The sequence below is a fragment of the Gobio gobio genome (assembly GCF_949357685.1).
Source record: "Gobio gobio genome assembly, chromosome: 4".
Lineage (NCBI taxonomy): Eukaryota > Metazoa > Chordata > Actinopteri > Cypriniformes > Gobionidae > Gobio > Gobio gobio.
The window spans coordinates 67,668,670-67,692,011 of NC_137100.1; the positions used below are offsets into that span (position 1 = coordinate 67,668,670).

At 40.6% G+C, this 23,342-nt stretch overlaps 1 protein-coding gene across 1 annotated transcript in view; it reads left to right on the plus strand.

The window, feature by feature from the left end:
- The window catches only part of nup214 (nucleoporin 214), a 119,800-nt gene that overhangs the window by 26,596 nt on the left and 69,862 nt on the right, over positions 1-23,342 (plus strand). The window contains exons 10-19 of the mRNA XM_079813875.1: positions 2,456-2,582; positions 3,718-3,876; positions 6,355-7,156; positions 7,235-7,347; positions 13,604-13,680; positions 17,171-17,251; positions 17,329-17,478; positions 19,114-19,272; positions 20,678-20,781; positions 23,135-23,317. Of these exons, the coding sequence (XP_079670001.1) occupies positions 2,456-2,582; positions 3,718-3,876; positions 6,355-7,156; positions 7,235-7,347; positions 13,604-13,680; positions 17,171-17,251; positions 17,329-17,478; positions 19,114-19,272; positions 20,678-20,781; positions 23,135-23,317 (1,955 nt within the window). The remainder of the gene's footprint in view (positions 1-2,455; positions 2,583-3,717; positions 3,877-6,354; positions 7,157-7,234; positions 7,348-13,603; positions 13,681-17,170; positions 17,252-17,328; positions 17,479-19,113; positions 19,273-20,677; positions 20,782-23,134; positions 23,318-23,342) is intronic.

Sequence of the window (23,342 nt, forward strand, 5' to 3'; positions counted from 1 at the left end):
GATTGAAAACTATTAACAAAACTGCAAATGTATGTGTGCGGTTACATTAACATACAGACTTCAGGCAATCTGGCTTGGAATTATAAAATTGAATTGGCGATACCTTCATCACTAAATGAAAAACATATTCAGCTTATTTCACTTGTTATTATTGATTTTTTTTTCGTAATTTATTTTTTAAAATATGTTGTTTAAATCTTTTATAAAATAGAACACAATTTAAGTGCAGATCAACTTAATCACACGTATGTTTGCTTGAAAGATAAAGAACAACATGGAATAGTCCAATGCGTCTCACAGAATTTCAATTTGATTTAGCTGTATCATCATCACCATCTACAGGACATGCATAATAAATAGCAACATGAAACTGAACAATGTTGTAAAAATAACATCAATCAAGGGTTACTTAATGGAACTTTGTAAAGTCACAAATTGTAATTTCGCACAGCGACATCTGTTGGATTGTCAGATAAAGGCGGCGTGTGTGTCCGGCTGCAGTATGAAATGGGGCACGTGAAATTGTTAAGGGGGCTTAACTTTATACCATCAATGATCAATACACACTGGTAACTATCTTAATAAAAAGATAAGCCAGCGTCATTTATTATGTATATATTGACCCTTTCACGCTTAATTTTAATATTGTAACTGACTCCCCAGTGAGTTTTTTCAAGGCGATTCCTATTTGAGATTGTTCCCCCTTAATGTTTCCATGGCGATGCGTCATATTTGTCACGTGACACCGCACCCACAATTACACTGTATTACAGATGCATCGCTTTTATTCCCAGAGAATCAGGGTCATCAGTTTCTCCCGAAATACGTGCAAGAAAGTGGCCGAATAGAGTAAACTTAATAGTTACTTCCACTATGTTTGTCTGGTATAATATCACTTCGGAAAAATTATATTTGAATAGATTGTTATTGCTGCTTCCACAGCCATCAGTGTGTATTTTACAAACTCCAAATGTATTGTTTTACTCGTGCTTATGTGTATTGAAATGTCTGAAACCTAAAATAAACATTATGAGGTTGAAAAAATCTGCATAGTTGTGATATATGACAGCGCTGAGGCTGAGCTCGTCCGTCTCTGGCTCAGCGCCAACCAATGCGCAACAGCACAGTGTGAATCCGGCAGTCACGCGACGTCACTGAACATTCAAAGACCACGTGGGACCGAACGCTCAGGGGCACAGAAGTAAAAATCCCAAATATGCGACCATAGCGATCAAAAGCTTAAACATTTCATTTGTAATCCTGAATAAAAAAATTCACCCAAATTGCCAGCACATCGAGCGCATCGCGGGCCGGATTGAAGCACTCTGCGTATCCGTATATTGCCCGTGTTAAAAGATCGCGAAAGATTTGTCAACACACAGAAAACACTTCATAACCGGATAGGATTTGTTTCCCGTTTATTGAAAGTATGGTTTATGTCAGCTGATCAGAGTAGAGTCAACGTTTTTTGAGCGCAATTCACACCCAGCGGTAATTAAAGGAAAACAGGACGTCAGGCTAGCTCGCTAATTGACGGTGAAGGTGGTGTAGTTCGAGTTTCAGTGAGGAGCGTAGATCGTCGCTGAAGGAGATTAATCTGACGTTTTTGACAGTTACAGCGTGTTTTATATGCCCCTTTCGCGGGCTCTTTCGCTCAGCTTCGCGGGCTTGGTTCGCTCAGATTACGCTGTTCTGCCATTGGTTCATGCAGTTCCCACTGGCCAGCCAATAGCGTGCGAGATGTCTCGACACTGGGCAGTAGCACTGCGTGATTTTACAATTACTTCAGTATATTCGAGAGTAGGAGAACCTGCCCATGGCGTCTTAAGACGCAGTACGAACTGACCGTTCGAAAGGAAACTATACACCTGCTGCAAATATGCTCATAAAACTTAATATTTCTCAACTAAAACCATATTCTATCAGATCAGTAACTTTTTTTTATTCTTTAAAATTTAAAGTGTTACAAGAACTACAGCTAAAACAAGTGATGCAAGATAATATATACATCTTTTAGCAATTTTATTTGAATAAATCATTATATGAAATTGAATAGGGCATATATTATGAGAATTTCCAGTATGAACTGCATTGACTTCAAAACAACATCAATATTACTCTGAAATGATTTCAAATAAAATATTAATTTCATAAACAGCCTTTTCAGCAGTGCATTGTGGATTACTTTTTCAAACCCTCTTTCCTGTTTTTATGTCTGGAAAAAAACAACATGAATGCTGATTTGGACACGTCATTGTCTTCACACATCCAAAGTTACATTTTTGTACTGAAAACGATGGCTTTTTTTTCCAGGTCGAAATTTGTTTTATGCATAAATTCAATGTTTTGCTTTATCATATCGCATCGTGGTGAAATCTATGAATAAAAACGCTGTTAGTATGTCAGTGATGCTGCACCAGCACGGGTCAGAAGTGATGTCATGTGATGTGTGCAGGTGAACTGGGAGCTGTGGTTGCTGGAGGACGCCAGTCGAGCGGAGCTGCCCGTCACTGAGAACAACGAGGACACACTTCCTGTGGGCGTGGCCATCGATTACACCAGCCAGGAGCACATCCAGCTGTGTAAGAGCTCTTCTAACGGCATCACCGATTGCCTGCGTCTGCCTCCCGAAGGCACTTTAGCCCTCTGGGGTTCTCCAGGTCAAAAATGACCCCAAGCGTTTTATAATTAAACAAAAAAAATAGCTTCATCGGAAATGTCAGAAACTTGGTGACTTTATTGGTACTTGGTATACGAACATCCCAAAATAATTGGGGACAGGATTTGAAAAGTGGTCGTAAAAAAAAAAATAGTCACACTCAGGACCTTCGGGTCAAAAATGACCCCCATAGGAAATAAATGGGAAATCTGCAAAAATATGAAAATACAGAGTTTTTTTGTGCGTACAATCTACAAATCAGCCAGAATGCAGAAAAAAAGACTCAACAGTGAAGATCTCTAAAACATCAAGAGTGCAAAACAGACAAAAAAACTCACACACACACACACAAAAACACACGCATACTTCAAATGACCATTTCATATATAATAATAGGGCTGTCAAAAGATTAATCGCGATTAATACGTTTTGGGCTAGTTTTGGGCTAGTTTTGGGCTAGTTTTGGTCTAGTTTTGGGCTAGTTTTGAGCTAGTTTTGGGCTAGTTTTGGGCTAGTTTTGGGCTAGTTTTGGTCTAGTTTTGAGCTAGTTTTGGGCTTGTTTTGGGCTAGTTTTGGGCTAGTTTTGGTCTAGTTTTGGGCTAGTTTTGAGCTAGTTTTGGGCTAGTTTTGAGCTAGTTTTGGGCTAGTTTTGGGCTAGTTTTGGTCTAGTTTTGAGCTAGTTTTGGGCTTGTTTTGGGCTAGTTTTGGGGTTGTTTTGGGCTAGTTTTGAGCTAGTTTTGGGCTAGTTTTGGGGTTGAAATCGTGCTTTGGGTGTAGCCGGAAGTTACCCCTCGAAATTAAATTGGCCCCTACTGTATCTGAATTTAAAATCAGGTTAAAAACCTTTCTTTTTAACTTGGCTTTTAATTGAATTACATGTTTTTTTTATTATTTGAATTATGATGTGATTTGATCTTGAATTATGATATGCTTTATCATTTTGTTTTTATTGTATGTTTGACCTTGTTCAGCACTTTGGTAGGTTCTACCTTGTTTAAAGTGCTTTATAAATAAAGTAACTTGCACTTGTGGAGACGGATGTTTTGTTTTGTCCTCAGCTGACGAGAAGCGCTTGCCCGCGGCCCCGACTCTGATGCTGCTGTCCACAGATGGAGTTCTGTGCCCGTTCTCTTTACTGAACCTCAACCCAGGGGCGAAGCAGCTGAATGTGGCGGCCGTCCCACTGCCCGAGGGCGGAGAGAGAGCGCCCGCCACCAGTAAGACCACAGATATTACACTCGCACAAGGCCCTGATGTACTCAGAGCAAAGTGCTTTCTTTGATTTTTGCCTAAAATATAGACGGTTTCATCGGATGTTGCCACGGTTACACGCCTGGCCCGAAGTTGAAGGGTTAGTTCACCCAAAAAATGTCAATTGTGTCATTAATTAATCACCCTCATGTGGTTGGACACCCGTCAGACCTCCGTTCATCTTCAGACACAAATGAAGATATTTTAGTGTAAAGCTGATGCTGAGAAAGGCTTCAGATTGGCCTCCATTGGCATTCAGTACATTTACACTCACAAGACCCAGAAAAGGCACTAAAAACATCGTTACAAAGTCCATCTCACCACAGTGACTCTACAATCATTTTACGATGCGACGACAATAGTTTTTGTGCGCAAAAAAAATCAAAATAACACCTTTATTCAACTTGTTCTTGTCTTCCGTGTGTGTCTCCACGACGCATGCATGAGAATATGAGCAGATCCGGCGTTCAGGAATCCATGAAATGCTCACTTTAGTCCCATTTAGAGAACTACGCCGAGACCTAAAGCACGATCAATGTAGAATTCATCAGCTGAGATACGCGCGTCTTCCTCTGCTCGTAAACAAATCTCTTCTGGGTCATGTGTCCGAACGCCGGATCTGCTCATATTCTCACGCATGCGTCGTGGAGACACACACGGAAGACAAGAACAAGTTGGATAAAGGCGTTATTTTGATTTTTTTTTTGCGTAAAAACTACTGTCGTCGCATCGTAAGATTATTGTAGAGTCACTGTGGTGAGATGGACTTTGTAACGACGTTTTTAGTGCCTTTTATGGGTCTTGTGAGTGTAAATGTACTGAATGCCAATGGAGGCCTATCTGAAGCCTTTCTCAGCATCAGATTTACACTAAAATATCTTCATTTGTGTCTGAAGATGAACGGAGGTCTGACGGGTGTCCAACCACATGAGGGTGAGCAATTTCGGAGCATCGTCTAATGTAATTCAGACTGTATGTCTAATTTATTTAGCTTATCAGAAATAGTCTACTCTAGAGGTGATTATTCTGGCTGCGTTTACACTCGGCATTAACATGTGATCACCGTGATCATCAGCCAATCAGGACATCGAGTGGTCGGCATCTGGATAACTGATCGCATTTATGTTTCCTGCTAAATATTTAAATGTGCCTTTATCACGGAGTGCAAAACAACTTTTGCTTTGTCCTCTATTAGTGGCAATAGAGCACGGGATTTTTTGTGATGCATTCATATACAATCAATCTCAAATACGGCACTTTATCTACAAGTTAACTTTCCCAACATTAATCTTATGTTATGAAACAAAGAAACTTGTTATTGCATTGCATGATTGAAGGCGAGCGCGCAAGCATTTATAGTACAGAAAACAGCATTACACGGCCCTTAAAGGGTCATTAGTTCACCCCAAAATGTTAATTCTGTCATTATTACTCTCATTCATGTCGTTCCAAACCTGTAAGACCTTTGTTCATCTTCAGAACACAACTTCAGATATTTCTCTTCTACGGTCTTACGGGTTGGGGTCGACTTGAGGGTGAGGAATTAATGTATGAATCTACATTTTTGGGTGAACTAACCCTTTAAGGTAACTATATCACAGACAGAAATGGGAGATTATTTATAATAAGCATGTAAATTAAAGGGGTGGTTCCGTGGTTTTTTTCTAGGCTTGGTTGTGTTTATGGGGCGCAGTATAACATGTCTTAATACTTCTTTTTTTTTTTAAACGCCATATTTTTCTTATATTTGACCTTTATTCCACATCGCTGTCTCAACTGTCCTTTGAACGGCTTGTTTGTTTCCTGCTTCTGTGAAGCCCATACCTCCGAAAAACGCAATGGTCTTAGATTGGTCAGATGACCAAATGTAGTTTGTAGTTCTGCATCAGCTCTCTCTCGTAATGACGGCGACGTGGCCTCACCCCTTTATTGCATGTTCGCGGGGGCAGTGTTTGTTAATAGCAGGTGTTCATGATGTCACCAACCCGGGAAGAAGCTTGTTGTAGTCCAAACCAGCCATTTTTGTAGGCAATAAACTGCCATAACTTTAAAAGACAATATCTCCGTTTGCATTGAACTTTCAGCGCTGTAACTTTGCAGTTACTGTTTATGCTCAAGCAGCAACATTACACACTAACTAAAGTTAAAAAAGTGAAATTGCATGCAACCACCCCGTTAAGATAATGCTGCCCATTTAAAATGAAAGATGATCGCGCATAAGAACGATAACGCAGCCTCTGTTGTTATTTATTCTTTGCAGACGTCTACCAGAAGTTAAGTTTGGGCCACAAAAGCGCGCATGCGCAGTAACGCTTGTTTATATTGTTGCCGTTGAAACCGTCTATATCAGGGCTTTTATTGTGTTGGGGCTGCTTTGCGTTGATTGGTTCACTTCAGGTGTAGCACTTTAAATCTAATATACATTGTAACACATTCTGTTTCAGAGTCGCCGTCCTCTGTTGCTCCTGTCTCTGCAGCGTCCTCCATCTTCCCTTCTTTCACTGCATCTACTGGCATAGCTCCGCACCCTGCCACGTTATCCTTCACAGCTCCGCCCCCTGCCACGTTATCCTTCACAGCCCCGCCTCCAGCCACATTATCCTTCACAGCTCCGCCTCCAGCCACATTATCCTTCACAGCTCCGCCTCCAGCCACATTATCCTTCACAGCTCCGCCTCCAGTCACATCATCCTTCACAGCCCCGCCTCCAACCACATCCTTCACAGCCCCCCCTCCAACCACATCCTTCACAGCCCCCCCTCCAACCACATCCTTCACAGCCCCGCCTCCAACCACATCCTTCACAGCCCCGCCTCCAACCACATCCTTCACAGCCCCGCCTCCAACCACATCCTTCACAGCTCCGCCTCCAACCACATCCTTCACAGCCCCGCCTCCAGCCACATTATCCTTCGCAGCCTCCACGGCTCCACCCGCCTATGCTGCCCCCACGGCCCCACCCTCCTATGGGGCCTCCACAGGCTTCTCTTTCCCCCCTCTGGGCTCCTCCGCCCCCTCTGGCTTCTCGCTCGGCCCCACCGCGGCTGGTTTCTCCTTTAGTGCTCCCAAACCCCCCTCCTCGGACGCTGCTTCCTTCTCCTTCACTTCCTCCACCCTGAAGGAGGTCAGCGGTGCTCCTCCGCCCACTCCTCCTCAGCATCTGCCCGCCGTGTCTCCCATCATCAGCGGCCCCAAAGCCCCGGTGGAGCCGGCCACGCCCGCCATCAGGATGAACCTCGCGGACCGGTGAGCGCATGATCTCATTATCACATTTCCTGCTCAATCCTGAATGGTCCGCTGAGCATCTGAGGTGTTTTGCGGCAGGTTTTCGGCAGTCCCTCCTGCCGCCCAGCCGTTCTCTTTGACCTCCACACCCAAACCCACAGCTGAGGTCAGCGGGCCGATGGGAACCGTTCACAAACCAGCCACCCCTGCAGGTACACGCTCTGTCTTATTGTGTTATATATAGTTTTTATTTTCTTTCTTTTTATGTGTAACATCTACCTGCCAGGGGGTCTGCAGATGGAAATTAGCCTAATGGTGCGTTCACACCGGACGTGATTTCGCGCGAATGAGGCGGCGCGAAGGACGCAAATTGAGCGGTTTGTACGCGCGATCCGCTGGAATCGCTCAAGTTGAAAAATCTGAACTTTTGCGGATATTTTGCGCCGCGTTAACCAATCAGGAGCTTGCTCTAGTAGTGACAACAATGAGGAGAAAATCTGTATATTAATATCTGGTTCAGACAATATGATTATCACTGTGATAACATTAAATGACATGAAACACAACACAGTTTCTTTTTGTTAAATGCAAGTTTAAGTAAAAGCTATAAGAAGCTACACATGAAATAAAGCAAACAATTCAGTCAAACATTCAAAGTCAGTGCTAGTCGGCTAACGTAACAACTGCAACGTACAGTTATAGCCTAAAAATATAAAGTAAGGAAACTTCTCTTTGCCTTCAGTCTAAACGATTCGCCAGGGAACAAATTATAGATCCATGAGAGCAAAGATCGGCCGTTACAAGACGAATTATATCTGGAGCCGCCACAGAGACATCAGAGCCAGCGGCAGAAGAACTGGCTGAGGAAAGGCTGATCTCACCGGGTTAATGAGCGCCGCTGATCCACTGGAGCTCACACACACACACACACACACACACACACACACACACACACACACACACACACACACACACACACACCCACACACACACACACACCAGATCACATGTTCAAATAGGCACTCTTTATATAAATAAACCACTGATTTGAGCTTTAAACAACTACATTATCAACTGAAAAAGTCTTAAAACTACGTTTTGTCACACATTAACAGTAGATTTTAACAAATAAAGACGTGTAAACACAGCCCATGTCAGACATTTCTCACTGAGACGAGCTGCTGGCAGAAGCCCCGCCCATGAGGAGAATCACGTCTGTTGTGCAGCGAATGTCACGCGCGATTGAAGCGAGTAAACTCAACATGTTCAAGCGTCCAACTTCACGCGAATCGCGTCCGGTGTGAACGCCACATGAGGCTATAATCTGGCATATTTACATTTATCTTAATGTTCATTAATATGCATTGTTCCCCCTTTCTTCTTAAAAAATAAAATGAAAACGAAAGAATGAACGCTCACCTCACCTCTTCAGCCTTTCGGATTATTTCCAGCGCCTCGTTTATATAACAAACACACATCAGGGCTCAACATTAATCCGGTTCACATGCCTTATATTTTAAGGCTATTGTCAGTATTCTCTAATTTACTAAAGCACATAATAAGGTACCCAGAATCCCCTCTGTAAAAGCCCTTTCATGTAATTAGGGATGCACCGGCCAAAAATCGGAACCGGCCGTTTTTTGCTTCTAGCACGCGATCGGCAACCGGTTTCTTTGTATTTTTCTGCCGATTTATCCAGAAGTGCGCCCGCGTGCACATACGCCTATATTGCAATCATTCGCGAACATGACACTTGTGTGTTACAAACGGAACCTGGAGAACTGAGGGAAGAGACGAGATACGCTGAAGGGAATGAAGAGCCTCTTTCCTGCGCGAGCTGAAGTTGCCTCTCCGCCTGCTCAAGTGTAGATCGTGAGCGTTTGTTCATCTTAGATTCTCACGTGTTGGATCGGATGAAAACTAAGCAGACTAACTTGTGAAAAAGCCGAAATACTTCTTTTTGTAGCCTAAAGAAGAACATGCATGCATTTTAGAAATGAAATACTATCAGTTCTGTAGCCTATAGGATGATCATTTATATTTGGTAACGGTAATGGTAATGAATAATGGTCATTAGTTAACTACATTAGTTAACATTAACTAATAATGAACTGCACTTATAAAGCGTTTATTTATCTTTGTTAATTTCAACATTTACTAATGAGAGATAACTGCATTATTAAAATCTTGTTAACATTAGTTAATGCACTGTGAACTAACATGAACAAACCATGAACAGCTGGATTTATATTAACTAACGTTAACAAAGATGAACAAATGTATTGTTCATGTTAGTTAATACATTAACTAATGTTAACTAATGACCATTATTCTAAAGTGTTACCTTTTATTTTACCTTAAAATTACATTGACTTAATTTGATTTAAAAAGCACCCGCTGTAGCATCTTAGTTTTTTTCGTTGCACTAAAAATTATTTGATTTAACATTTTGGAACAATTATATACTTTGGTTTTATTTAATTTCACTGGTAAAGACTTTTTTTCTTTACACTGAATTTAAAAACAAATGCTGATTTAAGTAACATCTTTGTTTGGATGCAGAATATGCAGTTGTTGTCTTTAATTTCACCTTTCAGCCTTTAATTTCCAATTCAATTTCCTGTTAATTTCAGATTGCGGACTTGTTTTCACTAGCCAAAAGCCAATTTAGCCTGTTAAATACCAAATAAACATCTTGTTCATGTATACTTTCATTACTTTATTGTGTAAAAAAAAAAATCGGTATCTGAATCGGCCATGTAAAATCATGATCGGTGCATCACTACATCTAATATGTCAACAAATAGAATCAAAATTCCTTAGATCCTTTCCAATTTCCAGATTTCATTTTTGGAAATGTATGCAAATGAGCATATATTTAAGTATATAAGGATATATGTCAAAAGATTAATCGCGTCCAAAATAAAAGTTTGTGTTTACATAATATATGTGTGTGTACTCTGTTAATTATTATTTATATATAAATACACACACATTCATGTATATATTTAAGAAAAAAATATTATTTTTATATATAAAACATTTATATATATTATAGATTATATAAATGTATATACAGTACAGTATATACATACAAATATTTCTTAAATATATACATGCTTGTGTGTGTATTTATATATAAATAATAATTAACAGAGTACACACACACATATATTATGTAAACACAAACTTTTATTTTGAATGCGATTAATCGCGATTAATCTTTTGACAGCCCTATTATTTACACACAACTTGTAATACATTTTTTTCTTATCTTTATGTCAGTAATAAACTGGAGAGGTTTCACAGTGATATCTTGTAATTTAAAAACAATCCCTATTCCCCTGTAGTGTCTCGCCTTAAAGGGGCGCTTCAGCGCTGGGAAGATGAATGTGTATTTAAACTGTCATTTATGTGGTAGAAATGTTTAATTATTTTTGAATTTGGTGCCTTCTAGACTGAGAAAAGACAGAAAATGTATTTTTGTCTTATGTGGATGAAAGATAACAACTCCCAGAATGCACTTGCTCCGCTGCCCTATGAGGTCACTCCGTACACCGTAGTTTTGATCTTCATAGTAATACAATCATTTCGTTCAGTTAGAGAATAAACACTACAATTAAAAACTGAACGTGTCTTTTCAATAAAGTGTGAGTGAGCCGAACGAAAGTCACGAGAGGGAAGTAAGAGCTGAGGTAAGAGTCCAGTCTGGTGCGTTTTCTGATCGCAAATGGAAGCTAAACTATCACAGGAATTCACTGAAAAGTTGAAACACTCTCTTTGCTCTGCACCGCTCCGTTATGAATGCCCGAGTGCATTTACATTGTGTGTGTGAGATCTCTCCCCTATGGGCGGTTGATAACACGCGGAACAGCTCCATCTACTGGCTGTAGTTTTTAGCCTCTGGCCAAAAAAATCCTCCGATGACGCAAATATTGTCATTTTGCATCATCTGAGGATTTTTTACAGAAATGAATTGTGTTGATGGAGGTTCTGCGGCGTTGAGCGTTTTGCGCGAGTGGTGCTTTTTGTGCATTCTCGCGTTTTGAAGCGAATATTCCCATTTTATTCATAGTCAGAAGGAAAGACCAGTATTTGACACACATTCAATAAAGTATAATAGTTCACTAAAACCATTAAAATAATCTTCATTATTTGAAATTAAATAAATGTTTACTGAAATTAAAATAAATAAATAAACAGACTTATTTGTAGCTTTAGCTTAACCTGATATGGCCTACTGACTAAAACAGAAATACCAAGTTATAAAAACGATATAGATGTTTTTAAAAAAGATGTCTAAATGTCAGTTCGAGTGACAGTCGGTTATGTGATGCTTAAATGCTTAAAGGGTTAGTTCACCCAAAAATGTAAATTGTGTCATTAATGACTGAGCCTCATGTGGTTGGACACCCGTCAGACCTCCGTTCATCTTCAGACACAAATGAAGATATTTTAGTATAAATCTGATGCTCTGAAAGGCCTCCATTGGCTCAACTTTACACTCTCAAGACCCTTAAAAGACACTAAAGACTAAAGTTACTAAGTCCATCTCACTACAGCGGCTCTACAATAACTTTATGAAGACGAGAATAGCTTTTGTGCGCAAAAAAACCCTAAATAACGACTTGTATAGTGATGACGATTTCAAAACACGGCCTCATGAAGCTTCGAAGCGTTATGAATCAGTGAGTCGAATCATGATTCGGATCGCGTGTGTCAAACCGCCAAACTGCTGAAATCACGTGACTTTGGCGATCCAAACCGCTGAATCGACTCACTGATTCATAACGCTCTGAACTGCTGAATCAACTCACTGATTCATAACGCTCTGAACCGCTGAATCGACTCACTGATTCATAACACTCTGAACTGCTGAATCGACTCACTGATTCATAACGCTCTGAACTGCTGAATCAACTCACTGATTCATAACGCTCTGAACCGCTGAATCACTCACTGATTCATAACACTCTGAACTGCTGAATCGACTCACTGATTCAAACGCTTCGAAGCTTCATGATGCTGTGTTTTGAAATCGTCATCACTATGTAAGTCGTTATCCTGTAACGGACCGAATCAGAATGCAGATTTCGGTTCCTCATTTCGGTGCCAAAATTCAAACGTGCTTTTGCGCTTTGGCTGAGCCAGAGACAGACGCTCAGCGCTCGTCACATCACAACTCATGACAACTATTCAGTGTTTTCAACCACATCTCGACAACTATTCAGTGTTTTCAACGACATCTCATGACAACTATTCAGTGTTTTCAACGACATCTCATGACAACTATTCAGTGTTTTCAACCACATCTCATGACAACTATTCAGTGTTTTCAACCATATCTCGACAACTATTCAGTGTTTTCAACCACATCTCATGACAACTATTCAGTGTTTTCAACCACATCTCATGACAACTATTCAGTGTTTTCAACCATATCTCGACAACTATTCAGTGTTTTCAACCACATCATGTTTATTTCAGGTTTCAGACATTTAAATGCTCATAAGTAACTTAGGCTACTAGCAAAAAACACCCACTGATGTCTATGGAAGCGGCATTGACAATCCTTCCAGACGGTTATAATTTGACTAACGTTACGTGTTTTATTCACATCAGATACATGCACATTATACAGTAATTATATAGTTTACTCTGTTCTTCTTCCAGTTCACTGGTCACTTACTTTCATGTATTTCGTGAGACGAGAATGAACTCAAGTGTTGTAAATCCGACAGATCCGATTCTGAGGCGCAAACTAACATGGCGCCGCCCATTGCGCTTTATAGACCAACTAACACACATTCACTCACACATTTGAACATCAGATAGTTCGTGACACAGTTCAGAAGTTTGTGAATATTTTGAATAAAAAGAAAAAGCGAAATAAACCCGATACAGCTGAGCTGTCAGCGCTATTGCGGCTGCTGTGTCATGTGAGAAACATGACGCGTCGCCATGGAAACATTAAGACAATGCGTTCTAAAATATTTAGCCAGAGAATATGATCATATTTCAAAATAAAGCTGAAGCTGGAAGCTGGTTTGTAGCAGAGCAAGAATACAGACGACTGCTGTTATTACTGTAATTGTTATTTAGAGTTTTTTAAATAAAAAGCCATTTAATGTCATCCACCTTGTTTTGTGGCCTTTTTTTTTTTTTTTAAGTATCGGTTTAGGCACCGGAATCGAAAAAAAACCCAAACGATACCCAACCCTACCCTTTAATGTATTACAATTGAACTAAACTCATTAGATTTTAGGAGACTAAAACTAGACTAAAACTAAAAACAAATCAGGCGACTAAATATGACTCAAACTAAATCAAAATTTGCGGTCAAAATGAACACTGATTCTCTCAAATGGATTCAAAATGTTCAAGCGTCCAACTAGACGTGATTTTGATGCTCTATTCGTGTTTAGTGTGAACACAGCATAATTCACCAAATATGATGTTCTGTTTCAGTGATGATGTCACGCAGCGGCGCTCTGCAGAAACCGGCCTCAGCCGCCCCTCCGGCGTCCAGCGCTCCATCTGCACAGGTACAGCACAGCCACAAGACTGACCGAGGCCGTGGGGAAGACTTCACTACAGATATTTGACTATAGACTATAGAAGAACGAGACCACACTCATGTTTTAGAGTTTAACCTCTGAACTGTCACCCCCCCCCCCCTTTTGAGAATACACATGAAAATGCTCTATCCAAACTTAAAGGGCTGTAATTCAAGAATGCTTTGGAATATAGACCTAAGTTTGTTTTAAAGCAGACACTCTGCAGATTATTGCTGAAGTGAAAGCAATTCAAAATAAAGTTATGAAGTTTAAATTTACTGTAAATAAAAAATACTGTACTACGTTTTATTTTATAAAAAATATATATTTTACAAAAATGTTGTAATCTAAAATTACTATAAAATCAAAGCCATATGTCTAACCAAGTTGTGTTCCAAATTTGATATCACAAAAATTGAAGATTGTGTTTAGGCGCTATACCAAAAGCAGCCACCGGATGTCAATGAAATTCCATTGATTGTTTTTTGATGCATTTTCTGTACATTTCTGTCCAAATGTCACTCCCACAAAAAAACGGTCACCAAATATGGAACCTTGAGACTCAGACCTTTCCGACGATATGCGTTTTGTCAAGATTAGAAAAGATTTTGATTATAAAGTAGTTAAAGGGGGGGTGAAATGCTGTTTCATGCATACTGATCTTTTTGCACTGTTAAAGACTTGGATTCCCATGGACACAGTTTCATAAGCTAAGGTGGACGTTTGATGGGAGTATTTCTTTGCCAAAATTAGTACTTCCTGTTAGTCATAAGTTTCGGAAAGTGTTTTTCGATCATGGGTCCGCTTGACGTCAACAGGGCGGAATTTCCTTGTATGGGCCGTACTGACAATTCTACCGGAAGAGCGCGCGCGCGCGAGAGAGAGAGAGAGCGTGAAAGCAATAGGCTATGCCCATCAAAGCGCTGGCTCGTAGCCAAATAACCCCGCGTTAAGGCAAAAGTGGATGGAATTTGCTTTTCCGGATTTTCAAATCGCCTAATACTGAAGGATGGAGCGGTCCCAACGATAAAGGTCCCAACGTTGGAACCGCAGGTTTGACTGCTTCAAATGTCTGTTTTTGCCCATGCCCATCAAGTAGCCCAAACATGACCACGTATTGATCAATGGAGCATGCGATGTATAGTGTGTGTACATTTGTTTAGCTGGCCACTATATGTGTATGTTTGTGTATTGTAAAAGCACTCCAAACAACAATACACAAAAAATGGGGAAATATGTTGAACTAAATAAGCGCGCTTCTTCATTCAAATGCGCTACTATTCCATGTCTTTCTATGTAAACACTAGCCTGACGCGAAAAACCAGTCCGCTTACTACAAATCATGTCTACACAAACCACACGTAAACACACACACACACACACACACACACACACACACACACACACACACACACGATATAATTAAAGTATAAATGTGTAAATAACACAAGCCGCTAAACATATTATATAGTTAGTGTAACTTATACCACATAGTCGACGTCCTGCTCTAGTCGTTTTTGCTGCTGCTCCTGTTCAACTTCAGCCTCTGGGTCTGATTCCGGATCATAGATGTATGGCTGTATCTGATTAAAAGCCATTTTTTATGTTGAATAAAGTTTTTCCCGCTTTTAGGGATGACGCAGCTTTCAGACGCACTCAACACAGTAACAGCGGCGCGCGCTCGACATTCTTTAGCTCCGCCCACACGATACGCCCCCAGCCGCACGGCTTTTTTCCGGAAAGACTCGGAACAGCGCATCTTCCTTTTATAATTATAATAAAAATAAAGACTTTTCGGAGATATGCAGGATGCAGTGCTACTCTATAGGTACTCAAGAGTGACATGAGACTGACTGAAACTGAGTGTCCCCCCCCCCCCTTTAAAATAAATGTTGTAATATGAAACATGACACCGCCCACTAGGGGGAGGAGCCCGCTAGAAGAATTTAAAGTACCGTTTCCATGGTAACAAAGCGGTTTTCACAGGATGAATTTTGAGTTTGTAAGCTTTCAAATGATACCTAATTTATGATAATTACTAAAATATATGATACGAAAAAAAGGCGATCAAAAATAGAGCGGTGACATTTAAGAGGTTAAATGAATGTAAACAGCAGAGAAATAAAACACTTGTGTATCAGTATATTGGACCCGTGCAGCTCTTAAAGTGACAGTAGCCTAATATTCCTGCTGCTGTCTGCGTTATAATGTTAATCAAACAACACAAGAAAATCACTCACTACTCTTGACTAAACATCTTTAACCCTCTGGTGCTCTTCGGTCATTTCTGACTGGAAAATTTTCAGTTTTGAAATGTTAAAAATCACAGCGTCATCGAAATGATATGAAACTTAAAATGCATGAAAACAATGAACTTTAAAGGGTTAGTTCACCCAAAACTGTAAATTGTGTCATTAATGACTGAGCCTCATGTGGTTGGACACCCGTCAGACCTCCGTTCATCTTCAGACACAAATGAAGATATTTTAGTGTAAATCTGATGCTCTGAAAGGCCTCCATTGGCTCAACTTTACACTCTCAAGACCCTTAAAAGACACTAAAGACTAAAGTTACAAAGTCCATCTCACTACAGCGGCTCTACAATAACTTTATGAAGACGAGAATAGTTTTTGTGCGCAAAAAAAACCCTAAATAACGACTTATGAATCAGTTATGAATCAGTGAGTCGAATCATGATTCGGATTGCGTGTCAAACTGCTGAATCGACTCACTGATTCATAACGCTCTGAACCGCTGAATCGACTCACTGATTCATAACGCTCTGAATCGACTCACTGATTCATAACGCTCTGAACCGCTGAGTCGACTCACTGATTCATAACGCTCTGAATCGACTCACTGATTCATAACGCTCTGAACCGCTGAATCGACTCACTGATTCATAACGCTCTGAATCGACTCACTGATTCATAACGCTCTGAACCGCTGAGTCGACTCACTGATTCATAACGCTCTGAACCGCTGAGTCGACTCACTGATTCATAACACTCTGAACCGCTGAATCGACTCACTGATTCATAACGCTCTGAACCGCTGAATCGACTCACTGATTCATAACGCTTCGAAGCTTCATGAGGCCGTGTTTTGAAATCGTCATCACTATATAAGTCGTTATTTAGGGTTTATTTGCGCACAGAAACTATTCTCGCCGATTCATAAAGTTATTGTAGAGCCGCTGTAGTGAGATGGACTTTGTAACTTTAGTCTTTAGTGTGTTTTAAGGGTCTTGAGAGTGTAAAGTTGAGCCAATGGAGGCCTTTCAGAGCATCAGATTTACACTAAAATATCTTCATTTGTGTCTGAAGATGAACGGAGGTCTGACGGGTGTCCAACCACATGAGGCTCAGTCATTAATGACACAATTTACAGTTTTGGCTGAACTAACGCTTTAACTTTAATGCTGATGAAGAGCATCAGTGTCCTGCTAATCTGATCTGAGCGCTGTGTTTGTGCTCAGGCCGTGTCTGTGAAGGCCCTGGAGAAACACCTGCAGCAGAAGAAGGACTCGGACCCCGTCATGATGGGGATCCTGGAGGAGGTAGGGCCGATGATCACATGTTCACCCGCTCGCGTCTCATTGGCCGGCGTGTTGACGCTGTGCTGTTCTCTGCTCAGATCGCTCACTTTCAGAAGGAGCTGGATGAGCTGAAGACCCGCTGCAGAACCGCGGACTTCAGGGTGGGCGGCACAGACCACATGAGAGGCCTGAGGAAGGACTCGGAGGACGTCCACACATTCACACGGGAGATCAAGGACACCACGGAGGTACGGCACACACACTTAAAGAGACCGCGCGCCTGAAAATGAACATTCGCCCATCATTTACTCTCCCTCGAGTCATCCGAGGTGTGTGTGACATTCTTCTGTCAGACGAATTATATTACGAGTTATATTACAAAACTAAAGGCTAATCCAAGCGTTAGAATTTGATTAATAGTTGATTCTATGTTTTTGAAGTCCATAAAAAGTGCATCTATCCATCATATAACTGCTCCACACGGGGTGTTAATAAAGGCCTTCTGAAGCGAATCGATGCATTTGTGTAAGAAAAATATCCATATTTAAAACTTTATCAAGTAAACTTACGAACCGTCCCTGTTCAATTTTTATGGAGAAAGTGTGTAAAGTTTCCCTGCGGATGGAAACACTAACACGAGCAGGTCATGACGTCACACACACATCTCGACTTTCACTTTCAACACTTTTCCACAGAAGGCGGAGGCCGAAAGTTGACTTGATAAAGTTTTAAATATGGATATTTTTCTTACACAAACGCATCAATTCGCTTCAGAAGGCCTTTATTAACACCCCAGAGCTGCTGGAGCAGTTATATGACGGATAGATGCACTTTTATCAAAAACAGAGCAACTATGAATCCAATTCTAATGCTTGGATTAGCCTGGACTTTTGTAATATAACTCTGTTTTATTCGTCTGAAAGATGAATGTCATACACACATGACTTGAGGGAGAGGAAATCATGAGCTAATGTTCATTTTTGGGTGAACTATCCCTTTAAAGGACGAACTAGTCCTAGACGGTTCATCCGATTTGTACAAAAATTTAACCAGATCATCTTCAGACGATGCTGACAAAAAATCTTACAAATCAAGTTGATTCGTCAAATCGTTTTCGATAAACGTGTAAACAAATTTTACGTAGCGGTTGCAAAAACACACTTAAGGCTATATCTCCGCAACGCTTTATCGTGTTCAAACCAAACTTGGTACATGTCATCACAAGCATGACTTGAGGCAACATGCAGCGTTTCGGAGCAGCGCCACCTACTGGTCCGGAGATACAATAATGGCTGTTTTTGCTTATAACTTCTGAACTGTTTGTCCAAAAATGATAAAAGTGGTCTCGTTAGATTCAAGACGGCATGCTGAGTCGTCCGATATTCAATTTTACCATATCGGCCATTTTGGCTGTCGGCCATTTCATAGGTTCATAGGTTCAGTTTTTCATAGGTGTGTGTGTATAAGTGTGTGTGTGTGTCAATATCACACTCTTGATGTTTTAGAGTGTCACTGCTGTGTACTTTTTTTCAGCATTGTGGCCGATTTGTAGATTATACACAAATATTCAGTGAATTGTGTTTTTGCAGATTTCCCGTTCATTTCCTATGGTCGGTCATTTATGACAACGAAGACAATGAACGCTACTTTTTTTCCCCGACCAATCAGCATGCTCGAATCATGACCCACATTTTGTTGTGTGTTTACATCCCTAATGCTAGAAAAGTCACCAAGTTTCATATCATTCCGATGAAGCTGTGATTTTTAACATTTCAAAACAAAACATTTTCCGGTCAGAAATGACCGAAGAGCACCAGAGTGATAGAGAAGATTTCTATTTTGAAAACTAAAATGTAATTTAATCTTCATCTGTAATATGTCAGTCTCTGCACGGTGACATCAGCGCTCTGAAGACCAGCCTTCTGGAGGGCTTCGCCGGGGCAGAGGAGGCTCGCGCTCAGAGTGAGCTCAACCGGGACAGAAGCTACCTCACACTGCTCTACAAGAAACCCCTGGACCCGCGGCGAGAGGAGCAGCTCAAGGTCTCACACACACACACACACACACACACACACACACACACACACACACACACACACGCACACGCACACACTCACACGCACACACTCACGCACACACACACACGCACACTCACACACACTCACTCACACTCACTCACACTCACACACACACACACACACACTCACACGCACACACACTCACACGCACACACACACACACACACGCACACACACACACACACACTCACACACACACTAACACACACACACACACACACTCTCACACACACACACACACACACGCACACACACGCGCACACACATTAATTAATTTAGCCTATACTTTAAACAAATATGTATAAATAGACTTATTTTCACTCAATAATAATATAACACATGATAATTAAACTTGAATATTTATTTCATAACATTTTAAAACCACAACAGAAATACATGCATTAATTACAGCATAAACAGCGGACCGGTTTTAATGGAGCGTTACACAATCTAAAGTGGCGAATTATGCCGAATTATTTTCAGAAGAGTGAGAACATTCTTTGTACATAACTTTTTTTCAACACGACTTGTTTTAAAAATTGCATGAATAAAGAATAAATAAACTGGATAACCATTGCTCTTTTAATGCACCGTCAACTGGTCATTTCAAAGCAAACACTGCGCAACACTGCATCCCATAATCAAACTCAGTCAGCTAATAAAGCTTGATCATTTAATGCAATATAACACCATTTAATACGAAGCATCAACCGTCTATATAGAAAACATTGAGCTGTATTGGCATCTGAAAGACTATAGGACAAATGTTTGATAGATGCTATAGCCTACTTGGACAGGCTTAAACAAAATCCACAAACTAGCCTAAATCAGCCTAAATCAGCCTAAATCAGACTAAATCAGACTAAATCAGCCTAAATCAGCCTAAATCAGACTAAATCAGACTAAATCAGACTAAATCAGCCTAAATCAGACTATTTGAGCTGAAAGTCTGCACTGCTTATTTAAACGTATGTAAAGAATGTCCTCCAATACCTGCGCTTCATTGATGAGCTCAGTGAGGAGAGAAATGTGCTTGAGGCGTGTAAATGCGCTCACACTGACTTGCGTTACTGTAGATTCACAGATGACATTTCACTTCATGATTGGTCACTGCCAAATTAAAATATTAAAGAGGGCGATAAAATAACGTTATTAACCGGTTAATGCTCATTTCAAATTAACGTTTCTGTTCAGAACGATTCAAATTGATTTTGATTTAGTTTTTGTTTTTGTTCCTCTTAATTTAATTCGTTTCCGGTTTTCGTTTTCGTTCCTTGAAGCGGTTCAGAGCCCTGCACACACACACACACACACACACACACACACACACACACACGTAACCTGTGCTGAAAGTGTGTTTGTGTCGCAGGAGATCCGCCGCTTGTATCAGTATGTGAAGTTCGCCATGGAGGATGTGAATGGTGTTCTGGATGTGGAATGGGAGATGCACTTGGAGAAGAAGAAGAAGCAGAGGTGAGCCTGACACTCATTTAGTGTGTGTGTGTCTTAAAAGAGACGACACTCCTTTATGATAGACTTATGGTGCGTTCACACCGGACGCGATTCACGCGAGTGATTTACATGTTAAGTCAATGCAGAGACGCCAAATTGCATTCTGCGGCGCGATTTGCGCGAATCGCTCAAGTTGAAAAATCGGAACTTTGGCGGATATTTCGCGCCGCGTTAACCAATCAGGAGCTTGCTCTAGTAGTGACAACAATGAGGAGAAAATCTGTATATTAATATCTGGTTCAGACAATATGATTATCACTGTGATAACATTAAATGACATGAAACACAACACAGTCTCTTTTTGTTAAATGCAAGTTTATGTATGATCAATAATACAAAAGTATAAGTAAAAGCTATAAGAAGCTACACATGAAATAAAGCAAACAATTCAGTCAAACATTCAAAGTCAGCGCTAGTCGGCTAACGTAACAACTGCAACGTACAGTTATAGCCTAAAAATATAAAGTAATGAAACTTATCTTTGCCTTTAGTCTAAACGATTCGCCAGGGAACAAATTATAGATCCATGAGAGCAAAGATCGGCCGTTACAAGACGAATTATATCTGGAGCCGCCACAGAGACATCAGAGCCAGCGGCAGAAGAACTGGCTGAGGAAAGGCTGATCTCACCGGGTTAATGAGCGCCGCTGATCCACTGGAGCTCACACACACACACACACACACACACACACACACACACACACACACACACACACACACACACACACACACACACACCAGATCACATGATCAAATAGGCACTCTTTATATAAATAAACCACTGATTTGAGCTTTAAACTACTACATTATCAACTGAAAAAGTCTTAAAACTACGTTTTGTCACACATTAACAGTAGATTTTAACAAAATAAAGACGTGTAAACACAGCCCATGTCAGACATTTCTCACTGAGACGAGCCGCTGGCAGAAGCTCCGCCCATGAGGAGAATCACGTCTGTTGTGCAGCGAATGTCACGCGTGATTGAAGCGAGAAAACTCAACATGTTCAAGCGTCCACCTTCACGCAATTAGCGCGAATTATTCGTGTGAATCGCGTCCGGTGTGAACGCCACATTACAGTTTATTACTGATATTTTTCAGCAGTTTCCCATGAAGTGCTGATTTTGTTCTCTTGAGCACATGGGGAGGGAATCGCTGCTTAAGTTAAATCCAGTGGGTTAAACATTGGAATAGGGCTGCAACTAATGATTATTTTAATAATCGATTAATCTGTCGATTATTTCTTCGATTAATCAATGAATCGGATATAAAAAAAAACATTAATTTCCAATCCTTTATTCAAGAAAAGAACTGACAGTGCAAAAAATCTTCAGAAAGTGCACAGGTTGCTACAATAAATCTATAAATCTTTGTTGTTGTTTTTTTATAAAGAAAAATACTAATCAGAAAACAGGATGTTAGAGCTTGTTCTCTACACTACACTCAGACACACACACACACACTCACAAACAAAATTAATGGGTTTAGTTCAATTATAATGCATTAAGAATTTCTCTATAATGTCCAAACCCATTATATACTCCTGGAGAAACATCTACTGTATTAACCTATTAATATGAATGATATTAAATCCAGACACAGATTTAACTGCTGTGACATATAAACAAATATTATGTAACAATTAAATAAAACTACTCCTCCTAAAGAAGAACACAATGTCTTATTTTCAATGAATGATATGCATACTTTATAACAACTTGCATACAACATTCCTTATAGATTAAATATGGATGAAATAATTAATGTATAATTAATATAATGAATCCTTATTAAAACTAAAGAGGTGATTTTCTCTGTCTTTTGTTGTGTGATTAATATTAAGGGCAGTTCTAGGTGGTGCTCTCATGCCATGTCGGGTCACTTTTGCTGCAATTAACACACTTTTTCAATGGCGCTTTTCGACTGGCTCGGCTGGGTTTGTTTTTCCGCTGTGTGGTAAGACGGCTTCAGCTCCGCTTCCTCTGCTTTCTTTATACTCCAACATCTCTGTGTCTTATTGAGGGGTATAATAGTCGCGCGACACAACGAATCGATAATGAAATTCGTTGCCAACTCTTTTAATAATCGATTTTTATCAATTTTACCGATTCGTTGTTGCAGCCCTACACTGGAGCTGATATGCAGAAGGTTGCTGGTTCAATCCCAGTGTGTCCTTGAGCTAGGCTTTACTCCATGATGATGCTCAGGGGATTGTCCTGTAATGAGGCCACTGTTTGGATAAAAGCGTCTGCCAAATGCGTAATTGTAAGTTCTCATCTTTGAATGTAAACCCAGCTGGTGTTTTGTGGCGCAGGCACATGATCGTCCCTGAGAGAGAGGCTCTGTTCACAGCTCTGGCCAATAACCTGGACATCATCAACCAGCAGAAGCAGCGCCTGGACCGGCTGACCTCTGACCTGCACAAGCTGAGGCTCTACAGAGGGACGTCAGTGAAGAGCTTCGCCAGCCGGACGCCCTCCACACCCTCAGAGCAGAGGTCAACTACAGCACACGCACACACA